Source organism: Hemiscyllium ocellatum, chromosome 7 (genome assembly GCF_020745735.1).
Source record: "Hemiscyllium ocellatum isolate sHemOce1 chromosome 7, sHemOce1.pat.X.cur, whole genome shotgun sequence".
Taxonomy (NCBI): Eukaryota; Metazoa; Chordata; class Chondrichthyes; order Orectolobiformes; family Hemiscylliidae; genus Hemiscyllium; species Hemiscyllium ocellatum.
The window spans coordinates 35,457,980-35,475,509 of record NC_083407.1 but is presented as its reverse complement, the minus strand read 5'-3'; the positions used below and the strand labels follow the sequence as shown (position 1 = coordinate 35,475,509).

At 39.2% G+C, this 17,530-nt stretch overlaps 1 protein-coding gene across 1 annotated transcript in view; it reads right to left on the bottom strand.

Moving 5' to 3' along the window:
- The window catches only part of LOC132817331 (low-density lipoprotein receptor-related protein 1-like), a 1,680,787-nt gene that overhangs the window by 212,741 nt on the left and 1,450,516 nt on the right, over nt 1-17,530 (bottom strand). Inside the window, exons 60-61 of the mRNA XM_060827740.1 lie at nt 2,769-2,956; nt 971-1,176 (exon numbers count right to left, since the gene is read on the bottom strand). Of these exons, the coding sequence (XP_060683723.1) occupies nt 971-1,176; nt 2,769-2,956 (394 nt within the window). The remainder of the gene's footprint in view (nt 1-970; nt 1,177-2,768; nt 2,957-17,530) is intronic.

The following is a 17,530-nucleotide window of genomic DNA, read 5'->3' as shown; positions in this document are numbered from 1 at the left end:
CATTAACATATTTTAACTATGAATAGGAAAGTTCTGCCCTGTGTTTGATGATTATAATATAAATCTCAAACTTATCACAGCATTTTGAAAACAGGCATTATTATTTCTGAGTTTCATTTTAATTTACTAGACCTGACTTTCATCCTAACGCAGTAACGACTACTGGTAAGTGGTAGAAGGTGGAGGTGATTTTAGATGGGAGAGACAAATCAATGACTCTTGTTGAAACTCAAGGGTTACAATTTAACTTTTAAAAGTGAAATTAGTTTTTCAGACTTCTTTAGGGTTGATGTTTCTTCAGTCCCAGTATTCTGGGGATAATGCCACCAAATGTCATTTCTTGGTGTTAGCATTTTGTCAGGTCAAAGTTACTTCATCAGATAATAACTTTTGAAAACTGTTGAGACCCTCACCTACTTGGGCCAAAGGTCACATTGTTGGCCCAAACTATACTTCTTAAAATGGTGACAGGCACAAACATAATATGACTGAGGACAGTCGCACACTGTCGTAGTTTTAATTATATATGTTGAGCACATGTATATTGAGCACAAGAACAATAATATACAAACTTGTTTAAAATCACAAAGAAAGTAACATGAAGATCAAGAAAATCTCAAATCTTGAATAATGAAATATATCTTGGCAGACTGCATACATAGTATCAGTAAACTATTTTATTATACAGACTGACATTTTATAATATCGCACAAGGTTCAGACAATCAATTGATAATTTTATACATATAATTAGAAATATTTTCTTTTCACTAGGTCATTTAAATAGAAACATTTCTATTTGAAACATAGGAACATAGAAATATTTAGTTTGAATAGAATTTACCAAATTTATCATTAGCAAATTTGAAGAGCATTAATGTCTCATTATTTATTATGAAGTGTGATGTATTCAAATATATACACAAAACAAAATAATTCGAAATGGGGGAGAGAAAAACAGCCTTACCTACCTCTATGTCTATTGGATCCATCCAGGTCAGCAAACTCTATAGAACCTTGCTCATGATCAGCCCAGTACAGCCTATTATTCACATAATCCAGGCAGAGACCACTTGGCTTTGAGATTTTTCTGTCTATGATAACGTTTTGATTAGTTCCATCCATTCCTACACGGCCGATATGTGGATAATCACCATGGTCAGTCCAATACAAATATCTATTCAAAAATGTTTATTAAAGAAAATTAAAACTCAATTCAAACATAAGAATGGAAAATACTGGAATCTCTCAGCACGTCAGGTACTCTTGCTTACTTTGCAATTTCATTGAATGAATCACGTTTGCTCAGACAGTGGGTAGAATTTGGAATTGCTACTGTACTGGACTGTTTAGGAAAATAGTTTTGATGTGTTTAAACGGAAGTAAGATAAGCCCATGAGAAGAAAAGGAACAGAATGATATTCTGTTAAAGTGAGGTCAGATAAGAGGGGAGGACAAATAAGGAAGCTCAAACAATGGCACAGATCAGTGGTCTGAATCCTATGTCATTCAATGCAATTCTAATCTCGATGACAAAGAAAGATAAGTTATCAAATGTTAACCAGTATCCGCTTTTTGTAGATGTTGCCTTCAGATAGTTCTTCTGTAATGTGGTGGTTGCGTTCTTGTGCAATACCGTGTTATAGAAAAACTATGCTTCAGAAGCAACACTTAAAGTGTGGGTGTTGTAAGATGTGATAAAGTTCAAGATGTTAACAAAAACAGAATTGCTGGATAATCTGTGGACCAAACCTATTCTGAAAAGGGTCACTGCACCCAATATGTTGAATCTGATTTCTCTCCACAGATGCTGCCAGATATGCTAAGCATTTCCAGCAATTTTTGTTTTTGTTTCAGATTTCCAGCATCTGCAGTTCTATTGTTTGTTTTGTTGTATGTATAAAAAACCTTTTTTAATTCTGGCACCTTTTCCACAGGTGCTTATAGTATATTTTATATAATTTGCCACAGGTGACAAAATTGAAGATGAAAATATCATGGTGATCCAGAATAAAATAGCAATGCTGCAGGCCTCAGTAGGCCAATGAATTTAAAACAAAAGGTGAATTAAATTATTTAAATAGATTTATTGCCATTGCAAAACTGCATCAATGATATTTCTCTATTTTATTCATCCTCAGGATGTGGGTATCGCTGGTTAGGCCAGCATTTATTGCCTGTCCCTAATTGCCAGAAGGCAGTTAAGAGTCAATCACATTGTCTGGAGTGATGCCAGATAGTTTTTTTTTTCCCCTGATAATCGACAATGGATTCATGGTCATCATGAGACTCTTTATTCTAGATTTTTATTGAATTCATCTTCCATGGTGAGATTTGAACCCGGGTGCCCAGAATATTACCTGGGTCTCCAGATTAATAGTCCAGCGATAATTCCACTGGATGGTTGCCTCCCATAATATGAACAATAGTACAAATGATAATTCCTACAGAAAGTTGAACATTCAATGCAAAATGCAAACTTTAGGAATATAGCAAACAACACAAGCGATGTTTTTGTTTGCACGTCGCAATAGCTGAGTCTCATAGTTAACTCAAACACTGAGAGATTGAAATGTTGACACCAATCCTCTGCAACTAAAGCCTTAAGTAGTGGTTCTAACTTCGCAGATTTCTTTTATTAAATGTTAGTATCATTTCACACCTTTATATACATACACATATACATTATTTGTTTCAAGGATTAGTAACTCAGTCTTTGTGAAAACATTTTGATAGCTTTAACAGCAGCATAAATGGTTATGTTCATACCCAGTGCGAGGATCTAACACAAGATGTTTAGGAGTCTTCAGCCCTGTGTTCACAAGGACTGTCTGATAAAGCCCATTAAGTTTTGAGACTTCAATAGTCAGCTTTGTTTTGTCGCACCAGTATAGATTTTTGCCAATCCAATCAACTGCCAAACCATCTGGAATAGCTTGTCCTGTGTGGTGCACCACCTAAGCAAGAAAAATAATATTTGTGTTGATTAACACTTTTGCCAAAATCAAGAACACAATTTTAACAAAAGAGCAACACAATGTAGCAAAGATCTTTAAAACAATTTGATTTTCCAGGTGGAGTGAAAGCTTGCAAATGGGTTCCAAAATATAATGGTACTCCTAATTCAGTGAGTTCAGAAGGCTGATAGAAACTGTGCAACTAAAACCTTTGTTTTTGTGGAGCTGTATTCAAGATTTTTGGCATTTCTGAATCAATTCATTACAATCTGTGGAAAATGAAAAATATTCAACAAGAAAAATTGTTAATAATAAATTGTGAGATCCAGAATTTAAATTTTTTGTCATGTCCATTAAAGGTTGTGGCCAATCTGTTTGACACATAGCTCTACAGTGAAAGAAGTGCCAAAAAACAACAGTAACCTGGACTGGAACTGCAAGTAGTCCTAGAATCCAGAATCAGTAAGTATGGGGGTCCCAAGATGAAGAGGAGTGGTACGGCCCAGGGAGACTGGGGACCTTAACAGACAGCCAGGAAATTATGGAGTAACTGTCAGTGGAAACCTAGGGATTTGGTCTTGACAGACTTGGAACCTGCTTTTCTTTCAAAACCTCAGCAATGACCTGTCAGGCTTACCCTCTACCCCCTCTTAGGGTTGGGTATATAGAGTCTACACGACCAGCTATCCTTAGTAAATACACACACAGATGACAAGCAACAAGAGTTCGACCGGGACAACACTACTATTATGGGGCAAGCCAAACAGAGAACAGCCAGGGAATTCCTAGAGGCATGGCACTCATCCACAGATTCTATCAATAAACACATCAACCTGGACCCAATATACCGGCCACTGCAGCAGACAGCTGGAATGGACAACCGGAAGCGACAGAGACAAACCACTATAAATGCCGGAGGAAACAACACAGAAGCGCTTCATAGGAGTCTTCCAAGCACTGAGGATGTCACCTAGACAGGGGACGAAACATCTGCAACACAAATTCCCAGCTCGGCGAACAGAACCACAACCACGAGCACCCAAGCTACAAATCTTCTCACAAACTTTGAGTATAGAGTCTCATTTGGATCAATGACCAACCCTAGGCCTTGCTTGCCCCATGTAAAACTGTGAACTGTAAAGTTATACTCTATAATTATTGCAGCATAAATGTTCTGCCTTTGTTTTGCTGATCATCATCACAATCTTACTCCAGAAAATATCTTTATCTGAATTCTCAAGAAAAATAGCTTATTTCCATAATTGCCCATCCAGAGTGTGTACCATCACTCCTCTGCCAGATTTGTGAGGAGTCAGAAACTGCCCACATATCTGCATCGTTTCTTCTAATTATTTTGCAAAATCCCCCCTCTGAAAGAAGGCCATATTGCTGAAGTATTGAGGTATAAAGCAGCACATCCATATTGCTGAGATTGACACTATGTTGAGGAGTTTAATAAGATTGAGGTATTAAGTCAGACCTTCACCTATTTGCTGTTATGGAGCTTCTCTGAGGATGTTTGCTGCCATTTGGCTTGAGTACTCGAGAAAGTTAATTTTGATCAAACAGCAACTGATATTTTCTGAGTGTACAGCCCACTGAGGCAGAATGCTCTGAGTTTGAGTCTTGTGTTGACCACAGAAGAATACAGCCACTAGTGCATTCGATGCCATCATGTGTCTGTACTGGTTCCAGCACAAATCAATGGGGTGAGTTAGCAGCATGAAACATGTCTGGCTGTAAAATCACTCATCAAACCCAAAGAATAATAGTTGTCGTGAAGGCTGATCAACCAGCATTCTGATAACACAAATAGCATGCAAAAACGATGAAAAGGAGAGAAAAATATAGATATCACAATAGAAAGAGATTTGATTAGAAGAATTTAGAGTGAGACATTTTCTGTTAACAAATATCCATATACTCAATGCAGCTACAGAGCCCAAGGGTGATCTTAAGATTTATTTGCCCATCAAAACCTCAGAAGGTTGTTACCCCTTCCAAGCTTTTTAAGAGCTTCAACCAGGGCTGAAACCTGACAGCCTGTTTCTCCCAGGAAAACACAAATGTCTAACAGTGACTGTGATAACTGTCTTGATTTTATCTGACATTCAGACATTCTTCATGGCCTTTTTGGCCCTTTTAGTATTTAACTAATGTGCCAATTTAAATCAAAATTAAATCAAATTGTAGTAAATGTGCAGTTTACCATCTTTTCCATATACCTGAAAAGGAAAAGAGTGTAAAATCTGTGTATTTATCAAATGTCACAAGAACAAGAAGCAACTAACAGTACAGATTTGGCCTTAAACTTTCCATAAAACAATTCTGTCATTTTAATTTTTAGGTACGTTTCCGTCAATAGCCAATCGACATATTGAAGCACTGAGTCATGACTATGAGGCAGAAATGATGAGATGCTATTTTCATACAACAATGAACCACACCAACATTGAAGATGCACATTCACATATCAGATTGTTGTGATTGCAAATTTACTCTGAAGTCCTGCTCTATGATTCCACAGAAATGTTGTTTTGGGTACATGAATACATCTAATGCAATTCTGCCATATGGTACAACAGGATTCTTTGAAATTCCTGCAACTTGCTGTCAACCCAATGTGGATGGTAGCCATGAGGTGGAGGTGCTGGTGTTGGTACCCAGTGTGGTAAGTTTTCATATTACGTCCCATGTATAGTGTCCTGCCTCTATGGAATGCAGGAAGGAAATTTGGCAGGACAATAGTGTATCCCTTCAAAATCAACTGCATCTTCCGTTTTTCATTTTGGAAAATCAGACAGGCTCTGAAAATGCATCCTGAATTCCTGGGCTTGACTTCGCCGTAAATTTATAATCCCCTAGAAAATTTTCCTTTTCATTTTATCTGTTTGATGCTTAAAACCCAGGTATTCAAGTTGAAAATTTACTTAATTTTCACTTGAATGGTAGAAAGGTTTGCAACTTCCTTACGCTGAATGAGATGACGATGGGAACACAGACGTTGGCCAGTTAGTCCACTGAGCCCGTCCTGCTATCACTGAAATCATGGCTAATCAAACCAAAGTCTTTTACCTACTCCATCTCCAAACCAGCATGTCAGTAGTAATTAGAAATCTACCCAATCTCCATAAACATACTCAGACTGAGCTTCAATAGCCCTTGGTAGTAAAGAATTGCAAAAGTTCACAACTATATGATTGGAAAAAAGAATCCTTATATTGAACCTAACAGGCATCAGTTGATTTTTAAATTAAGTATGCTGGTATTGAAAGTGCTTGACAGAATAGATGCCCATATAATTTTCTCTCTATGGAGAAGTTTAGAATTCAGTTTTCTGTTTGAGATGACAATGATGAGGAATTCCTTCTCTGACTGTCCTTGGAGCTGAGCAACCCAGGAAATAGTGCAAACCAGGTCCTTAATGTATTCAGGGCTATGTCAGATTGGGAGTTGGGGGATGGGGTGCAGATAGGAAAGTGGAGCTAAGGTGATATTTACATTAAACTTTGAATGGCATAGCATGCTTGAATGACCACATGGCATTCATTGCTTATAATGTACTTAGATTCTTATGAAGATGAGGGCTGTTTTTCCTGACAAGGTATGGCTAATCTGAAATGTATCACATTCATTTTGAATCTTTATCCAAGTAAGTGAAGATTTTATAAGTATATTATCAATTTGGAATGAAATTTTTTTCCAACATAAAATAGGTATTGAGGTTTTAAAAATATTACGATGTAAATTCTTCAATAAACAATCCAATAAATCCAGCTTGATACATTCAGGTACAAAACCATGAAGTTTTAATTGTTGATTGCAGCAAAGGTTTGAGCTGGAACTCATGGCAATCTTCACTGGATCAATTAACGCTGTATCTCCTGACAGAAATGCCAAATCCTACAAAGTGAATTAGAACAGCTCTTTCAATACATTCTTCTGGTTCTCCCAGAGATTTTTCAAAGGTTAATATAGATGTGTCTTTTTATTAGATAATATAGAAAACTATTGATAAAGTTCATATCACCAAAAGCCAAAAGATGAGCATTGTGCTCAGTTTCTGATGTCACTGTCTTTAACAAGCAATAGTTAAAATAGGCACAGCACATGCTTTGTCTGTAAGTATTTGTTTCTAACAATATTTGTCTCCAAGGAGACACATAGCTAAGCAGTTTTGCTGGAAGTTTCACATTGTGAGTGCAGCATTATCATGGGGTCAGGATTATTAAAATAGGTAGGCTAAACAACTTGAATGACATTTGGTTCATTGCATCTAAAAACTGCTTAGACAATTATTGTACACATGGATGTTGATTCCTGAGATGCATGACCTCTTCTTCCCTTCTGTTTTTCTAAAACTTGTAATACTTTTGTATGCATTATTTTTCCTCTTCCACCACTATCTGCTGCTTACTAACAGAAAAGGTGATGAACCTTCTTTTTCCTTTGCAATATTTCCTTTATTATTTTTGCAAACTAGCTAGCTTTAGTGCACAGTGCATAAGGGGAGAATTGTATGTTCGGCAGATCTGAGAGAGCATAAATTCAATGATTGCAAACAGACGCAGAGATTTCCTTTGTGGAGCCTGTATCCTCAAAGACTAAGTGTGATAGTTTCCTGAGCTAAAGTGCTGATTGATCTGTTGGAATTACTATTAATTCCCCCATCCCTGCTTCCAAAATTAAATAGACCTGCTGGATTTCTAGAGCAAGACTAAGGCTCACAAATAGTTTCCAGGTAGGATTTATAAGCTTAGCATTCTCAGGAGAAATAATTTGTTGTTTCTTGTGCGATCAGTAGCATTCCTGAAAAAAAGGTTACTGACTTTGGCACGAAGTAGTTAGTTGGTTCTGCATTTATTAACCTTCAGATATCCAAGATATGCCAAAGCACATCCAGATGCATCAACATTATACAAATTACCTGACATTAAAAAGCCAGAGTGAATCATGACTGGTGAGTATGAACTCTTGCTCCTCCATGTCAATAAGTGTGGCAGAGCATGTGTATTGGAGGACGGAAAGAATGATAGCCCAAAGTGCACAACACAGGAGAAAAATAAATGATGGATGCAAACAAGATCACTTCTTATTTAAGAATCACAATGAATTTAAAATAACTCTGTCCATAGCATTCTTGTCTATGAGCCAGAAAATTATGTATTTAAGTCCCATTCCTGAAATTTTCTCACAAAAATTTAGGCTGCTGCCCTAGTGTCAAGCTGAAGGAGTGTTATCTTATCAGAGATGCTACTTTCAAAAAAAGTTGAGGACCCATCTTCCCTTTCATGTGTTGGACATAAAACAAGAGTCTTTGGATTTGAAATGTTAACCCTGTTCATCTCTCTACAGATGCTGCCAAGCCTGCTGTGTTTATCCTGCATTTTTTGTTTTATTTCAGATATCCAGCACCTGCAGTATTTTAATTAGGGATAGCAGATTTCTTTCCCACAAAGATATTAGTGAACTTTTTTTTTCTAATAATCTAAGGTAGCTATCATTGAGACTAGTTTCAAAATTCCATATTTTGTTATTTGAATTTATTTTCACCAGATGATGTGGTAGAATTTGAACTTGTGTCACACAGCATTAGCCTAGACATTTGGATGACAGGTCCAGTGACATTGCCAGTATAACATAATCTCCTTCTTATATTGCACCAGAGACTGCATAACAAAATAACTTAATTGATTGTAAAAACACTTCAGAATGTTCTGAGGACATGAAGGCTCCATATAAATGTTAGCATTAATTTTTCTTTTTACTGTTTCTCAGATTAATTACCTTCCCTTCCCTTTCTAAATATTACTACCAATAATTAGAGACAAATTTGTTCACCTAAGTCCTCATCTCTGACTGTTCAAGCCCAATTCATGCATTTGGCTGTGTGGAAGCTTGAATTTTGCCTGTAAATACCTTGAAACTTCATCATTGTTTCAACAGGACATGTATCCTGAAGATTTGTCTTTATTATTGTCAGCTGCAGTTGAATAACATGAAGTGGTGAATTAATTCTGTATGAATTTTAGTTACTGTAACAAAATAAGCAAATAATGCAAGAACTCTTTGACCACAGCCATAGCTACATCTAAGTTTGCTTCAACCCATTTGTTCTGACAACCTCACGCACTTACTTAACTCATTGATTCTTTTCTGCATCAGAAAGAAATAATCAATTTTACACTACTGACTCCATCCAAAGGAGGAGAACGTGAGGTCTGCAGATGCTGGAGATCAGAGCTGAAAATGTGTTGCTGGAAAAGCGCAGCAGGTCAGGCAGCATCCAAGGAACAGGAGATTTGACGTTTCGGGCATAAGCTTCCTGAAGAAGGGCTTATGCCCGAAACTTCGAATCTCCTGTTCCTTGGATGCTGCCTGACCTGCTGCGCTTTTCCAGCAACACATTTTCAGCTCTGACTCCATCCCTAGTGGAGTTCAGATGGAATAAGTAATGGACTGTCATCTGGCACTTTGCAATATGATTAGATGTTGGTTTAAACTGGTTTTTGCAAATATCTTTTCAAACTTTCTAAATGTATAATCTCTCCAACTAATATTTGAAGAATATAATTTTAAAGAATAACTATTTCATGAGATGTTGGTTTCTCTGACTAAAAACAGCAGGTGATTGTGAGTACCTTCTTGAGTTGCTAAGGTCCATCTGGTGCAGGTATACCCAGAGTGCTGTTACAAAGGGAGTTCTAAGAATGTGATAATGAAGGAACAGAAATATAGGTCCAAGTCAGCATGGTGGCTTGAAGCAAACATGCCAGTGACGGTGTTGCCCTCTATCTGGTCCCCTTGGCTGTCTAGGTGGTAGAGATCATGGGTTTTGAAGGTAGTTTCAAGGAACCTTGGTGAGTTGCTGCAGTGCATCTTGTGTACAGTACATGTTGCTGTATTGTGCATTGGTTGTGGAGGGAATGAATGTCTTGAATTGGTATGCCAATAAAGTGGGATGTTTTATTCTGGATAATGGAGAGTTTCTGAGTGTTGTTGGAATTGCACTCTTGCCCAAGAACCTGGAGAGTATTCTGTCACTGTGCCTTTTAGGTGGTCAGGAGTATCTGTGGAGTTAGTTGCTGTATCATTGCAGATGGGACTGATGGTTGAATGTACAGCAACATATTCTTGTGGAAGCTTTATATTTCAGGTGCTGCAAATTTCCTTTGGGGTGAATTTAATTCCATACAATAGAGAGACAATCAAACTGGCCAGGTGATCTTTCCTTGATCTTCGTATCTTTAAATTTAACCCAAACTTATTAGCAATTGGCAGAATCATCCACATGAATCCAGTAAGTTTCTTATTTTTTGGTGATTCAATATGTCTTGAATTTCTGCTCTCGCTCAGTGGTTTGATGTCACTTCCAGCCTGTCAGTTGAATAATTAACCCAGTATACAGAAAGGAGCAAGAAATGATGAAGATTACTCAGGCTTAAGGTTGCCAAGGTCAAAGAGGATTAGATCTCACTCTACCTGTTGCCCACCTCAATTCCACTCAGATAATTTTCTCCCTTTAGTCTTGGTGTGTTAGCGAGAGTGACTAAAGGCACTTGAGTTACTGCTTGAGCAGTTTGAAATGAACTTTGTGTGTTAACACTTGTATTCGCAGAATGACACTGTATCCTCTCTTACTGTCCCCTCTCTCCTTCAAATCTACTATTACCGCACTTGCTGCACAAAACAAACCACTGATTCATTTATCCTTGAAAACCAACGTCCGTTCCCCTCCTCCCCTGTGTCTCCAAAATCCTCGAATGTTCTTTCATCAAAGGCACAAATTATATCTTATGTGACTGTAACAAAGCAAAACTATTCCTCCACATCATTTGCAGCCTTTGACACATATGATCTCACTTTCATTGTCTAACACCTCTCTACTTGCATTCAGTTGAGTGGTACTGCATTAGCCTAGTTCTATTCTTAGTCATGTGGTCAGGTCAGCAAATCACTGGCAATGTCTTCTCATCCCACTCCTGAACTGTTATCTCTGGCTCCATCTTCTTTCTTGTTTAAATCCTGCTCCTCAGCAACATCACTAAAAGACACATCAGTTTCCACATATTCACTCTCTGCAACTTTCTCTCAGCCTGCTCTCTGTCTCTAATTCGCCATGTTACTCATTTGAAATCCAACAGTGAATGTATAGAAATTTCCTTCAATCAAATTTAAGGGAAACCAAAGTCACTGGGCTAATGTTTAATACAGGCTTCAGGACCATGGTGTCAGAGGTCACTGAAGGCCCTGAGCCTGCTATTGCCGGAACCAGTTCAGCAGTTTTGCTGGAGATAGTTTCCTAACTGGCAGTCTCTAAGCACGGAGTCTTTATCCAAGATCTTGGTGATTTGCCTTAGTTTCTTTATTATGTGGCTCAGTATCACATTTTGTTTGAAAGCACTTGCGTGTAATATTTTGATTTTTTTAATGATTTTAAGGGCACTGTGTAAATACAATCTTGTGGTAATTAAGAAACTGATATAAATGACTGGGCATATTATATCATAGGTTTTATTATGCCTTTGCTTAACATCTATGGGTTCCAAGATAGGATCATGGACCATAAGTTTGGCCATTATCTAAACTTCCTAACGAGAAACTACAAGTAGGGATGATGAGCTGAGAATGGATACCTCACAGAGTAATCACAGTTATTGTACATTCACAAGTAAAATATTATGCTGAGAATCTAAAAGCACCTACAGGCTTACTGAATAGAAGTCTTTATGATGGCTGTAGGTATACAATTTTTTGTGAATGTCTGCATCCCCATGCATTTGTACTTAACAACATCCAAAACCTTGAGGAAGGTGGCAATATCTTAAAGTTATTGGAGTCACTTCAACTGTTTACCTGCACCTCAGTTGAAATGAATGAGTTTGTAGACCTCTGGAACAAATCAGTCATATTTTCAATGCAGCTTAGTATCGACCATTCTTTGGATAATGTCTGCTAAATCACCACCAGATGACTGAATTGCACCAGTGGGAGAAACAAAAAATGATGGGGTTCTGAGCTTCACAACCACAGCTGAACAGTTTTGGTCACAGAGGAAACTCTTAAGGGAGATGCTGTTATTTGACAGTTCAGTAATTGCATCCCTGAACAACTTGCATTTTCTGCAACTTGCAATGCTGACTGATGGAATCACCCTGCAAATTTTCCTCTTCTGGATAAATCCTGAAATACAGATGATCAATATTCTTGCTGGACTTTGCCAGGTAGGAAGTTAATTGTGGAAAGGACAAAAAAGGCTATGAAAGATAAAGATAAGTGAGTAGGCAAATGGAGTATAATGGGGAAAAATGAAAAAAATGTCCACTTTGGCAGTAATAATGAAACAGAAGCATTTTTTTTTCTAAATGGAAGAGGGATTTGGCTGTCCAATGCATGAATCACAAAAATGCACAGGCAGAAAATAATTAAGAAATTAACTGTATTTATCATTTATCATGGGGAATTGAATACATAAGTATGATGCTTCAGTTTTGCAGGGCACCAGTCAGACGACAGTTTTCTTTTACTCCCTCACAGGATGTGGATATCACTGGCTAGGCCGGCATTTACTGCAAATCTCTAACTATCTAGAGGGCAGTGAAAAGTCAGGAGAATGGAATATAAAAGTCAGGACATTTTGCGAAAACAGTGCAATGTATAAGTCTGACAACAGTTGGGATGCTGTGAACAGTTTTGGGTCGTTTATCCATGGAAAGGTATACTGCCATTGGAGGCAGTCCAAAGACTGCTCACAAAGCTGATACCATATGTGAGGGACTGTCTTATGAGAAGTGCTTATACTTATTGGAATATGAAAAAGTGTAAGGCAACCTCATTGACACATACAAGATCCTTCTAGGACTTTTCAGGGGAGATGCAGAAAATTTGTTTCGTCTTTCAGAGAGCCAAAAATCAGAGTACATAATCTCAGATTAAGTGATCACATGTTAAAGGCCGAAAGGAGAAGGAATTGCTTCTCTCAGTGGACAGTGTATCTGTGGAATTCTTTACCACAGAGAGCTACTGAGGCCGGGTCATTAAGAATATTCATTTCTGAGACAGACAAATTTTAATCTGTAAGGGACTCAAGGGTAATAGAGAAAAGGAAGGAATTGTCAGATCAGCTCTAATCTCTTCGAATGATGGAACAGTTCTCAATAGCTGAATGGTCGACTTCTGCTTCTATGTTTTATGGTCTAACCATGTGATTGAGGGTCTGGAATCACATGTAGGCCAGATTAGGTAAAGATGGCAGATTTTCTTCTCAAAACGCCATAAGTGTTTGGACATCCAAACACGATGATCTATCCTTCAGAGTTGATTCTTCAGAAACACTGCTTCAACGCTGGCACACACAGTCCTGCAGAGGATGCTCACAATAGTTTGATGGTCCTCCCATTTGATCCCAAGGAGGCTGGTGAATACAACAAGATCTTATAGAACAAGATCTCTACACAACAATCCGAGCAGCCTGATTCCATCACCAAGACTTTTCTTACTTCAGGTTTAAGGCTGAATTTCTGTTCTAATATAACCTTCTATCCATCAATTTGTTATTACCTGTAATGGGTATTTTTACAGAACTGTAGTTGATAATGGGCCACTGGGTATCGATGTTTAAATCACTTTGAAAGCAAACAGGCTGCACTTGCAAAAATATTTTCTGTATAACATTCTGTTACCTGCAGTCATTAATCTGCCACTAACATTATAGGTGCTGGTGAGAGTGATTTGTTTTGTTCTGCTTTGTTGAAATGAACTTACTGAAGGTTTGCTGAATCCACATTAAAACTGCTGCTTCAACCACACTCAGAGATAATGTTTGTTCCAATGATAACATTCTAGGTTGTGGACAATTTCTCAGATTTGCATATTTTGCTGATGAAATATGTTGCTGAGTAAGAGTGTAATTGTATTAGATGCTTGGTAGCTTCATTAGTAGACAACTACATTATCAAACACAACAATAATTGCTTTCATAATTCTGTGCTTGTTCTGGCCCAAATGTTGAGGCTACATGCAAATATGTTGCAAATGATGGCAGTAAGTGCTGAAATATACAGCAACCAGGGCACAGAAAATATATTCAGGGTTTGGAGCATACAGCAAGAGTCTTACAACCAAATATTGACTTTTAACATTTCTACCACTGTTTTTGATAATATAGTTTCTGACCTGTTTTATCTGCACCCTATGTAAGTGTATTGATAAATCCCATGAGCTGAACTTTATCAAAAATGTTCTAAGCATCAATTTCAGGGAATTGCATGGAGGGTTAAGCTCCTCAAGCTCAAGCAAGTTTTGTCACACAATTTTACACAATTATATATGCACCATACCCCTATGGTGTCTTGCTTATGCTACCTCAAGCTTACTCGTGGCAGTAGTACTTGCCACTGCCAGAGCTTTCTGGGATCCCTGCTGGTGGTGCTGTATTTAAACCCAACTGTGCACTTCATCAAGCATTCCCAGTGAGGAGATGCCTTTGCAGTCGCAATGTCAGAAGAACTGTCTCAGAGATTGCTGAGAATAGTCAGTAGGCACCCTCATTTGCTGACAGGGACTTAGAGGACCTGTTAGACAGGATGGTGGAGAGGAGGTCCACGCTGTTTCTTCGGGACTTAACTAGAGGAGATCTTGGCACCAGACCTGCTGGTGGTGCTGTATTTAAACCCAACTGTGCACTTCATCAAGCATTCCCAGTGAGGAGATGCCTTTGCAGTCGCAATGTCAGAAGAACTGTCTCAGAGATTGCTGAGAATAGTCAGTAGGCACCCTCATTTGCTGACAGGGACTTAGAGGACCTGTTAGACAGGATGGTGGAGAGGAGGTCCACGCTGTTTCTTCGGGACTTAACTAGAGGAGATCTTGGCACCAGACCTTGCCAGCCTGGTCAAACATTGTGATGTCCACTTGACCAGAGCAATGCCCAGCACGTTGCAAGAAGGTTAATGATCTTCTGCACACCATCAAGGCAAGCATCACGATCCTCTCCAACCAAGGCTGAAAGGTCAAGCTCTACCACTCTCCGTATTGTAGGCTGTATCATCCCTCATCTTGTTTTCCCACCACAATCACACACCCCATCCCCCACCAGAATACTGCACTGCCTAATCAGCACCAACAGCTGTGCCTATCACATCCATCTCAATCGTTCCATTTGCCTTATTTTAGGATGGAAACAAATCCAACAATAAGAAAAAAGATGGCTGGTGGGATGTTTAACATCAGTCCTCTTACTCCCTACAAGGAACAAATCCATGCCTTAGTGGGAGAGGACTGTGACTGCGGAGATCATCATGTCCCTGCAACTAAGAAAGATTCATTTTCAAATGCTGCATTGCTCTCCTGTTTGATCACTGCAATTGTAGTATTAACATGTACAAATATCTATCTCTATTCTGAAGCTCTTTATAACTCCTAGTGGCATCTCTACAATCACCGTCATGAAAAGATCAGCTCCTCAAGACTTCATCTTTTCCTATACCGCTGAGGAAAAAGTCACAGCTCCCCCACTAGCAAAGATATCCTTTGCATCTTCCTTATGTTCAGATCCTGACACCCTGTTGGTTGAGTTACCTCAAGCAGCACACACCTGGCGATATATCACTGACACCATTCTGGTGGCTGGTTGAGGAAGAAGCACTCCAGATTACTGGAAATTGGAGGTCTGCTGAAGATGGGCACTTACTGAGTGCCAGGCTGGAGGGTACTCCGAGGTATTGGCATTAATAACTTTATTCAAATGAACAGACACAAGAAAGGCAGGCAGAGGTTTGAAGGCGCTTGGCAAACTAACAAAGAGATTGGAGGAGTCCACCTTATCTGTCTGTATGCTGCTGCCCCTTGCAAGCGAGAGTCTGGCTGCCTCTATAGATGGGATAAAAGAAATCTTCTGGATAGATGTGTCATCTGGATAAATGCGTCTTCCACACAGATACAAAACATAGTGTGATTAAAGGGAGTCAGCATGGCTTTGTGAGGGGCAGGTCATGCTTCACAAATCTTAGAGTTATGCAGTCATAGAGTCATAGAGATGTACAGCGTGGAAACAGACCCTTTGGTCCAACCCGTCCATGCCGACCAGATATCCCAAACCAATCTAGTTCCATCTGCCAGCACCCAGCCCATATCCCTCCAAACCCTTCCTATTCATATACCCATCCAAATGCCTCTTAAATGTTGCAATTGTATCAGCCTCCACCACATCCTCTGGCAGTTCATTCCATACACGTACCACCCTCAGTGTGAAAGAGTTGCCCCTTAGGTCTCTTTTATATCTTTCCCTCTCACCCAATACCTATGCCCTCTAGTTCTGGACTCTCTGACCCCTTGCTATTTATCCTATCCATGCCCCTCATAATTTTGTAAACCTCTATATGGTCACCCCTCAACCTCCGACGCTCCAGGGAAAACAGCCCCAGCCTGTTCAGCCTCTTCCTGTAGCTCAGATCTTCCATCCCGGGCAACATCCTTGTAAATCTTTTCTGAACCTTTTCAAGTTTCACAACATCTTTCCGATAGGAAGGAGACCAGAATTGCACGCAATGTTCCAACAGTGGCCGAACCAATGTCCTGTACAGCTGCAACATGACCCCACAACTCCTGTACTCAATACTCTGACCAATAAAGGAAAGCATACCAAATGCATTCTTCCCTATCCTATCCATCTGCGACTCCACTTTCAAGGAGCTATGAACCTGCACTCCAAGCTCTCTTTGTTCAGCAACACTCCCTAGGATCTTACCATTAAGTGCATACGTCCTGCTAAGATTTGCTTTCCCAAAATGCAGCCACCTTGCATTTATCTAAATTAAACTCCATCTGCCACTTCTCAGCCCATTGGCCCATCTGGTCCAGATCCTGTTGTAATCTGAGGTAACTCTTTTCACTGTCCACTACACATCCAATTTTGGTGTCATCTGCAAACTTACTAACTGTACCTCTTATGCTCACATCTAAATCATTTTTTGAAATTGACAAAAAGTAGAGTTTTTTGAGGAGGTGTCAAGTGATGCATTTTGGAAGGTTGAACTCAAATGCTGAATATAGGATTAAAGACAGGATTCTTGGCAGTGTGGAAGAACAGAGGGATGTGGGTGTGCAACTGCATAGATCCCTCAAAGTTGCCACCCAAATGAATAGGATTGTTAAAAAAGTATATGGTGTTTCGCTTTCATTAACAGGGGGAGCGAGTTTAAGATCCGTGAGGTTTTGCTGCAGCTCGACAAGTTCCTGGTGAGACCACACTTCGAATATTGTGTCCAGTTCTGGTTGCCCTATAGGAAAGATACAGAGGCTTTGGAGAGGGTGCAAAGAAGGCTTACCAGGATGCTGCATGGACTGGAGGGCCTGCCTTAAATCAGCTCAGACTTTTCTCTCTGGAGAGAAGGAGGAAGAGAGGAGACCTGATTGAGGTGTATAAAATAATGAGAGGAATAGATGGAGTCAATAGCTAGAGACTTTTCCCCAGGGCAGGTTTGACTGGTACGAGAAGTCATAGTTTGAAGATATTAGGAGGAAGGTACAAAGGAGACATCACAGGTAGGTTCTTTACACAGAGGGTTGTGAATG